Source organism: Humulus lupulus, chromosome X, assembly GCF_963169125.1.
Source record: "Humulus lupulus chromosome X, drHumLupu1.1, whole genome shotgun sequence".
NCBI classification, from domain to species: Eukaryota; Viridiplantae; Streptophyta; class Magnoliopsida; order Rosales; family Cannabaceae; genus Humulus; species Humulus lupulus.
In genome coordinates, this window is record NC_084802.1 from 52,688,123 (window position 1) to 52,697,899 (window position 9,777).

A 9,777-nucleotide genomic window follows, 5' to 3' on the forward strand; every position below is an offset into this window, starting at 1 on the left:
CCTCAGGTGGTGAAGAGCCGACATTAAGGTGTCAAACCTTCTCGTTGATGTGAGCTCTTGGAGAAGATCAATAACTTTTATTCGCTGAGCGACGTATACAGAAAACAATACAGTTTTGTTACAAATTCTCATAAAACAATATACTTTTAATATTAGATATATGATCTTGATCTTGTTTAAAAAAAGAGAGAAAAAATCAAGTTGTAAAAATTAAAAATTTGCCATTTTTAAAAGAAAATCATAAACTTCTTTCCAAAATATTAAAAGAAAGAATAAACCATCAACGATTAATAAAGTTATTTTTTTTATTTGTATAGAGAAGACTAATGACCATTATTATCTTGAACAATTTTTGGATCTACTTGCTTGAATAAGAAATCGTTCTCCAAACCATTCAATTGACAAATTCTACTTGTGACAGAGTTCTTCCTTCATGAAGTTGAATTGCAGTGTCACCAACGACCTGTAATTGTAGAATTGGTGAAATATACTACAAATCAGAGAAAGAAAGGAAAAAAAAACCAATGAATGAAGAAGCATTGAAATCAATTTTCTCAGACACAAGTTTTAAGTTTTCACATAAAATCAGCATCTCTAGCGTAGTTCATGCCAAACAAATTGATATCGCAAACAGCGAAGTTCATTAGCTAATAATGTTTATACAAATCGCATTTTCCCATCCTTCTCTTGCATTTTATTTCAAGAACAAGAATAAAAATTTTGGGTTGTGTGCAACAGTGAAAATACAATGCTTCCTTTAAGCACATGCATTCATTATGAATCAATGATTGAAGAAAATAAATGAATCAATGATCGAAGAGGATTTAACGAAAATGACATTTATAAATATACATATTTATATAATAACAAAACAAAAACAAAGTAATGGAACTCAGCATTTAGTAATTTCATTAAATATCATAAACAAAGTTGATGCTAAGAAGTAGCTTAAATTGTGAGAAATTGGAAATTGTTTTGATACACACCAGAGCATCACATATTATGTTCCAACTTCACAGAAAAAACAGATTATAACTTTAAGAGCATGATAAATTTACTAAAGTACATACCTTAGCCATGACTCTGTAAGAATATTCCGTAACACCTGCCACATGAGGTGTGATTAGAACATTATGGAACTTCAAAATTGGATCATCGGGATTAAATGGCTCGGTCCAAGCAACATCAATACCCAAGCCTCCCAAATGGTTGGATTTGAGGCTCTGATAAACAGCTTCATAGTCCAAGAGTCCCCCTCGGGCAATATTCACCAAATGAGCACCCTACACACTATAGATCGTAAGCGATAGGAATGTACAGAAGAAACAAATAGACTTCAGCTAAGACCATGCCTAACTAGTGACTTCCATTTGACAATAGCAGCCTCACACAAACATTAACCTCACTTTCTTATGGATATAATCTTCGTTAATTAATTTTATGTTTTTCCTTGAAATCATCTTGCAATAGATTTTGAATAATCTTTCATTTTTGATAAATATATGAAAAAGTACAATACTATCCTGCCTGTAACTTGAAAATGGAAAATCTTTCTCTTCCCCTATCACTTTAAATTTCCCATTATTTCTGTTGGGATTATTGCCCAATCATAAATAACAATAATAATAAAAATTATTCTAGTGTTTGAACAAACCTTTTTCATTGAAGATACAAATGACTTGTTTACAATGTGCACCTGTAAAAACAAAGCAAGCAAACAGCAAACATCAAGAAACTAAGCACAGAAATTAGAAATTACGTTTCTGCAAAGAACTAATCAACAACAACAAGAAAAAGAGCGCAGTACAGATATTCATAATGAATCCATGATAAATGCATTATGTGAAATTGTCAAATCAGGGAGATGAAGTTCAACAATATCGCAATTGAAACCAGCAAAATACGGAGCAGACTTGGGGTGGTAACTTAGCCGGAATGAAGATTTCTATTGCTATTAACATTAAGGAATAAGTATAAAGGACACCAGTAGAATGACTAAAATATAAATAAATAATATGATGACCTTCAGTTTCTTTTTTGGAATATTTATTAGCTTATTGAGAGAATCAAAATATCATGCTCAGAATGAAGTTATATCACATTCTTTTGCATGAATATTTACCGTTAAACAATTCAATATTCTCAAGGACAAACTTATATGTGCCATGCTTTTGGATTTATCTTATAGGAATACTTGTTAGCTTTATTGATCAAATTTACATATCATGCTTGGAATACAGCTATATCAGCTATTGAGGGATATCCTGTACAAATGCAAGATCATCTTACTGTTTCGTTGTTTAACAACAAACAGCAAACAACAATATCTGCCTTGCCCGCGAACTTGTACATATCTTCATAACTTCCCTTCTCATCAACCAAATCATCGCTGCCATATATTGAACCTGGAAATGAAGAAGTTATATAATTTGAAACAACTAAGTGTGTTTCTCAGCAGAAAGTTCTCCATACATACCATTAGATTCCAAAGAATGTGAAGTCCAGCTCCTTTTTGTAGCAATAATTTTCACACCAAATGGTCTCAAGCGCTTTGCCAAGTCAATTCCAATATTGCCAAATCCTAATATGAATACCTGAATGATCAAGAACTTTCCAAATTATCACATCGTATATGTCATAACACCATTATCGTAATCAGAATAAGTATTATTACTATTTTGGTAAATTAGATGTCAAATATTTTGAAGTTACTAAAGGTATCAGAAAAAGTTATGGCTGTTTCACTTGAGAAGGAGACTAACAACTAGTTGACCTTTATTCCTGCTTTCTTTTAGTTTGGAGAAATGGGGAAGCTCTTTTTCTTTTTTCTTTTTTCTTTTTTTTTTTTTTTTTGTCCTTGATGTTACTAGTTTCATTCATTTAGGTCCTATAAATGAAGACCTTTTAATCCAAAGTTTACATCTTCATCTTTAATAGAGGGTTTATCCTACATATTACATCTAAAATACAAGCGCTAGTATTAAAAAAAACAATTCAAAAGCAAAGCTAATATGTAAAAGAAAGAAATTAAGAGGATAAGATATTAGTATTAAAAAAAACAATTCAAAAGCAAAGCTAAAATGTAAAAGAAAGAAATTAAGAGGATAAGATATTAGGTCAGAGAAGAAACATAAAATAAATAAAAAATTTGTTGGGCAATGATACCAAATTGACAATTGTCAAACTCTAGAGTGTGATAAAACACTAGCGGTAAATACAGTAGGAAAATAGCAAGAATATAGTATAGAACAACTAGTAATAGAACAGCAACGGAAATGGAATGTAAACAGCTGTGTTTGTATTCTTCAGAGAAAGAAATACACTAAACGGTCCAGAGATTGAGACCAAAATTTCATGCCCCCACACCACTCCCCTAGCACCTATATTACAAACTGAAAAGCAGTAACTAACTGTACTCTCTCTCCTCTGAGTCAGCCATGACCCTCACTACCCAAAACACTTAAGACTCGTCACTCAATACCCTAACATACTTATATTTCAGTAGAGGCCTATCAGAGTGTTACTAAAAAAAATATTAGCAAGTGACACTCACTGTTTTTCCAAGTAGTGTTTCACCAGCAGGCTCTCCAAGCTTTCTCTGCTTTATGGAATTTTGCATATCGCTCTTCAAAAATACAAACCAAAACAACTGAACATATAAGAAATTAATAGAACAAATACAAGAGATTGATTATTGTAACTCTACCAGCATGATCAAATGATTCATTAGCTTAAGGTTGATTCATAGCAAGGCTCAATAGATAATAATATGAAAGCACACCCACTTGCTTTCGAAGAAGGCCTAGCATCAGATATATAGCCATTTCAGCACATCCAGCTGCATTACCAGTTGAATCACTTGGGATCCTAGCTACTTTGATCCCATGCTTCGTTGCAGAATCAACATCAACACCTTCATCAAAGAATGAATAAATAAAAAGGGAAAAAAATCACATACAACTAATTGTAAACCCCCAATCAATGATTTGGAAAAAATAATGATAATGACCTTCAAGACCAACACCAAATTGCATTATCAGCTTCATTTGTTTCGCAAGAGAGATAATTTGTGAATCTAGTTTCATGTTTTTCACTACACAAATGTGGTAGTTTGCTATAACATTGGGTACAACATCAAGAGGAACATCATCAACCTACAATAGTGTTTGGAAATGTTATAAGAATATATGTATATATATATATATATATATATATAAATGAACAAAGAATGTATATATATAGCTCAGATGTTATTTAATCAAAATTACATTAAATTTGAAGTAACAATAAGTTATTAATCTCATACTCACAAATTATTAAAAACTAGATTACAATATATTTTAGTTCTAGAGTACATTGGAATCTTTTATTTGCAAAATCAGTTATATCTTCATTTTTGGCAAAAGTCCTTGGACTGAGGGCCCACATCTACTCCAAAAGCATCAAGTATGAATATGGGATTTACCTCAAAACGGCACAATAAACTTTTTTTTCTTGTTGAAACAGACAAAAAAAAAGATTAGTACCTGTATAGAGGAGTAGTTTTGCAAATATTCTCGTGTATAATTGTGTGAAGCGGGAAAGTAAGGTCCACAGAAGAGAACTCGGGTTATGTGCTCTTTGCTACTGTTAGGTTCCATGGCAGGCAACGCAAACGAGTTCATTGGAGATTTTTTTTTTTTTTTTTTTTTGATAGTCAGTTGATTGAAGATTGGATTAGAACAGATTCATTCAACTCAAATAAATATTTTGAGTTAAGAAGGGTAGTTGAGCAGTCATCGTTGGATTGTTTTATAATATTGATCTAACGGTTATTAGACAAGGTAATAATATTAGGGGGCATATTGTACCATGGGTCCACTCCCTCTACAGTTCATGATTTTGCTTTAGCCCCAAACCCTAATCCTCTTTCTCAACTCTGCTAATATACTCTGGCTTTGCTCATCAATTGTTCCTTGTAAGTTCTTTCATATGATTTTAACAGTAGCTCAGTTATTCTTTTACTTTCCATTACCACCTTGAACTTTTTATTTATTTATTTTTTTACATTTTGGAGAGGGGATTCCAACTTGTGACCTCACAAAAGGAGATGTGTAATACTAATTTATGCTCATGAACATTATTAAATTTTTTTTAAATAATTTATTTTTGTTTTTTTTTCAATATTTATTCTTCAACATGGGAACTTTATCACCTATGGAACAACCAGAAGTCTAATTGATCAACCTAGTGCTTATTAATTTTTTTATTTCCAAATGATATTGAGAGTTTGATTAGCTACTTTAAAAAAATTATCCACTGAATCTAATTATCTATATAGTTTATATTTTTAATTATAATATATATAAAAAATCAAATTAATATGAAAACCAAATAAATGATTCAAGAAGTTGATTACTGGGGCCTCCGCCCCTACCAGACCCTGTATACGGAGGCATTGCCCTGCGAACATCCCGTCTCGCAGTGTTCTCCCTCCAAATCTTGTTCTCTGCCTCATCAGTAATGAGGGCCTTCTCAACCACTTGGGCATAAGTCGTCTCCCCAGGCACTGATGTGATCCTCACATCTTGGACTATCATAGCATTCACCCCTCGAACAAACCTGTCCTGTCTGGCTGCATCTGTAGACACTAGATCAGGTGCAAACTTTGCTAGCCTATCAAATTTCAAGGCATATTTGGTAACTGTCATGCTGCCCTGAACCAACCCAATGAACTCATTTACCTTCGTCGCCCTAACAGCAACGTTATAATATTTCTGGTTGAACATATCTCTGAACCCATTCCAACTCATAGCAGAAACATCCCAAGTCTGTGATGCCACCTCCCACCAAATACGGGCATCTTCTCTAAGCATATAGGTGGCATAGGCCACCCTGTCATTACCTTCCACCCTCATAAAATCTAGGATGGAGGTGATCATACTCATCCATTGCTCAGCTTTCAGTGGATTTGGTCCTCCCTCAAAGATTGGAGGATGATATCTTCTGAATCTTTCATAAAGTGGCTCCCACCTGTTTCCAAACTTAGGTGACTGTACAACTGGTGCCACAACAGGTGGCAAATTAGGTGCGACACTCCCTGACGGAGCATGTTGCCTCAGAAGGCGAATCTGCTCTTCCTGACTCAGAAGTTTGGCTTGCATATCAGCAAGCAACTACTACCAGTTCCCAGGGACTGGCGGAGGGTTCTGGCCCTGATCATCATCTCTAGCCTCGACCCCGGGCCGGCTAGTCGTATTGATCGCCCTGGACGCATAACTATTCAAGTTTATCTACAATCAACGACTCGACTGGTCAGGCAATGATGACAGGTTTATATTCATTCCTTGGTCCAACGCCAACATCCAGGCCACAATGCACAATCATGATGCATATAGGCATATAAGCAATTATTCACATACAGTAGCAATGCTAATAAGCACGCATTAACATATTCACATAGCAACCAAAGGCCAGACCCTATCAATATATCTCATGCTCCCTATTAATCATGCAGATAAAGCATTTATATTTCATTTAAACATTTAAGCATATAATCACATATGTAGTTACCGAACCCTGAGTCGAGCTTGTCTTTAGCGGCGAGTGTACATACCCAGCCAGTCTTCAGGAACCCTTAAACCTAAATTGCTCTGATACCAAGTTGTAACACCCTGAGTAGTCAAGACTGTTACACTGTGTGTTTAAAATAGTGCAAGACCTGATAATCATGTAATGTGTACATAAATGTGTTTCTAAAATCATTTGACAGGTTAGGGTTAAAAGATTTTGATTGAAAAATGATTGACTTTCATTAAGATAAAAGTTTGATACATGGGATCCCAAAAATAAGGTTTACATAGCAGAAACAACTCTAAAAAATTAATACAGTTGTAGCTAGTCTAAATGGCAAAATACAAGTTTGAGCTCTAGTCCTAGTAATTCTCTCGGTCGTGGCGGTCGAGCAGCTGTCGATGTACACTCTGCCCCCAAAACTCTCCAACTCATGGCTGGTCCAGCTTTCCTTTGCCTTTACCTGCACCACGTAGCACCCGTGAGCCAAGGCTCAGCAAGAAAACCATAATCAACAAGCATAGGTAGTAACAGAGCATACATAACAAACCTTAGATCAATTAGTTCAATAGCAACAGAATGCAAGTATTAAACTAGACGATGATAAACATATAACTCAATTTGTAATACAAATATTTAGGTATCGGCACCTTTAGGATGAGCCCTCTGATTATTTAGTTGATCCTGGCTCGCTTAGGCCGAGCTGCGTTCAGTACGCTTATCATCAGCCCCGGCTCCCTTAGGTCGTACTTTCACAGTACACATAACAGTCATATAAGTTACAGAACACATACGTTCAATTACAGGGAATCTCAATCCCATTCACAACCACATAGGTGCAGTTTTCTTACCTCAGGTCCCGAGCGTAGGAGAAAGAGCGGTCCCTAGCACGATCCTCAGTCCTGAGCCTTAACGGTAACCCTAGTCACAAGCGATAATGGATAACTATCAAATTCTAATCCAATTAAATATTTTGGAAACAAATACTAGTCTCCAGGACCTCGAATTCTGCTAAACCGGGTAGTAGAATTCATCCCGAGCACTTAGGTTTAAATCTCCGAGCTTAAAAACAAACCTAGGCCATAACTGCCTAGGTGGGCCGCGACCTGGCTCTGAGGGTCGCGACGCGCCTCAAGTCAGAGGCGTAGCCTATTGCTTCTGGAGGGGAGGCAAACCACAACTTGCCCCCTAGGGTTACAGCGCGCCCTCAAGTTAGCAAGCCCTCCCAGGGCGTTCTGGGCACACAGGTCGCGACGCCCATGAACTAGGTCACAGCGCACCCCCGCGAACCCAGAAATCCTTGGGTTTCCAACGTTTTTTCCCAACTCAAAGGCCTAAAATCCAACCTAATTATACACCCAAACCCATACCAAGTCCAGAATTCTTATTATCATTCAAAAATAACACATATAACCTATATCACTAGTTTAATCCTCCCCAAAATACCAAATTCAGAATCCTCCCTCAAAACCCCCAACATGATCAAAACTAGCTAGAAAAACAACAACTTAAAACCTAAATTCATACCTCAATTAGAAGCTTTAATCCTCAGAGATTACTTAGTTGTTCCCAACTTAACTTCCCCAATCCTCAAGCTTGATTTCCTGACTTTTCCTTCAAAATCCCCTCAGCTTCAAAGCATAGGAAAGGGAGAGAGAGAGAATGTGTTTGAGAGAGAGAGAGAGAGAGAGAGAGAGAGAGCGCTGTGAGTTTGAGAAAAATCAGGTAGGTTCTGGCTACTTTCTAAAATCTTACTTAGTATATCATTAACTAAAAAGGACCAAATTGCCCCTTACACTAACTTAGCCTTCTTATTGCCCTTAAGGGTAAAATGGTCATTAACCCCAATTCCCGCTAATTCCTCGAATCAGCCTACAAATTCCCAATTAACCCCATCATGTCCAACTAATTACCTAATACTTACCCATTACCCGATATATCCCAAATATATGTTAAATTTCCCAAAATACCCCTAGGCTCACCCCGAGTCGGTATTAAACCCCATTGTGACTATTCCACTAATTCGCTCACTAGGATCACCTCGAGCCGTATAATGCAAATATATCCACATAATAATGTGGCCTCAATCATTTAACACATATAATCACATTGTTGGGGTTTTATGCACTAATTAAAACTCAATTTCTTTGTAATCTCATTTATTATCAATAAAAGAATAGAAATCATTTTTTGACTTGGTCAATCACTTTGCTCACATGTTTTATTTTCATGATTATTTGTTTAATATAACTTCTATTAAATCACGAACATATAGCTATTCGTATTTATAGTGACGTAATCACGGTGGAATATAAATATGATTATATGTTCAAAATAAGTTAGTCCTAAGATTAGTCAGTGCACAGGATTTACACTGACTTGTCAATCTACGATATGATCTACTTACACATAATAGTGTTATGTTCTGGAAGATCAGATGTATTTGTTACATCGGACTGGACCAATATTGACAATAGATATGATAAGTAAACATATCGTTATTATCTATTCTAGCCATATCATATAGTTGACTAGGTCAATTTAATCTCAATTATGTGTGGTTAGTGTTCTAATTGATTGTATTATTTGAGTTCTTTGACTTGTTCGTTACCAGCTTACCCTACGGACTAGCTCATATTTACATCTTGGGAACTCGGTAGTATAATTGAGTGGGAGTGTTAATTATAGATATGAACATCTATAGCTTCTGATGAAGAAGTGAAACGATGGTTTCCTTTTAGTTTGATTCAAGGTGCTAAATGATGGAGATCTCATTTCAGTAATTAATATTAGTTTACTGAAATATCATTTACAAGGAACTAAGTATTTCAAGGATAAAATACAATGAGGGGTACAATGGTATTTTAGTCTCATCTCATGGTAGACCGCCTATAGAGGATTGAGTGACAATTATGGTTGTAACAATGGATAATTAATAACGTATCAATATTGCTTATAGAGTGTTCTATGAATTCAAGAGTGCAATTCTGAATTTTTAGTGGAGTCACGAGGAATTAATAAGTTAGTAAATTTATTTGTTAGATTTATGATAACTTAATGGAGCGTGATTTCATAAGCCCATGGTCCCCACTGTACCTTAGATAAAATCATCTAGATAGTCTCAATTAATTGATTCAATTATCAATTAGAATTATTAAAGTTGATCAGGTCAATTTTAGATAGTTTCACAGAGTTATACAATTTAGAGAAGAAAAGAGAAATTAT

The 9,777-nt window shown here is 35.2% G+C and overlaps 1 protein-coding gene across 1 annotated transcript; it reads right to left on the reverse strand.

Annotated features, from left to right (window-relative positions):
* Positions 1 to 287: 287 nt before the first annotated feature.
* LOC133803913 (uncharacterized) lies at positions 288 to 4,856 on the reverse strand. The gene is made up of 9 exons (XM_062242056.1): positions 4,527 to 4,856; positions 4,010 to 4,154; positions 3,786 to 3,913; positions 3,554 to 3,625; positions 2,477 to 2,594; positions 2,290 to 2,405; positions 1,655 to 1,696; positions 1,071 to 1,283; positions 288 to 463 (listed from the first exon to the last, which is right to left on the reverse strand). The coding sequence occupies exons 1-9, from the start codon at positions 4,662 to 4,664 to the stop codon at positions 395 to 397; spliced, it is 1,041 nt and encodes a 346-aa protein (XP_062098040.1). The 5' UTR covers positions 4,665 to 4,856; the 3' UTR covers positions 288 to 394.
* Positions 4,857 to 9,777: the final 4,921 nt, after the last annotated feature.

Excerpts from the sequence above, each read along its gene's own strand:
- LOC133803913 (XM_062242056.1), bottom strand. The coding sequence starts at position 4,664 with ATGAACTCGTTTGCGTTGCCTGCCATGGAACCTAACAGTAGCAAAGAG. Across the intron at positions 4,155-4,526 it reads AAAACTACTCCTCTATACAG|GTTGATGATGTTCCTCTTGA; the intron begins GTACTAATCTTT and ends ACACTATTGTAG. Across the intron at positions 1,697-2,289 it reads TGTTGTTAAACAACGAAACA|GTGCACATTGTAAACAAGTC; the intron begins GTAAGATGATCT and ends TTGTTTTTACAG.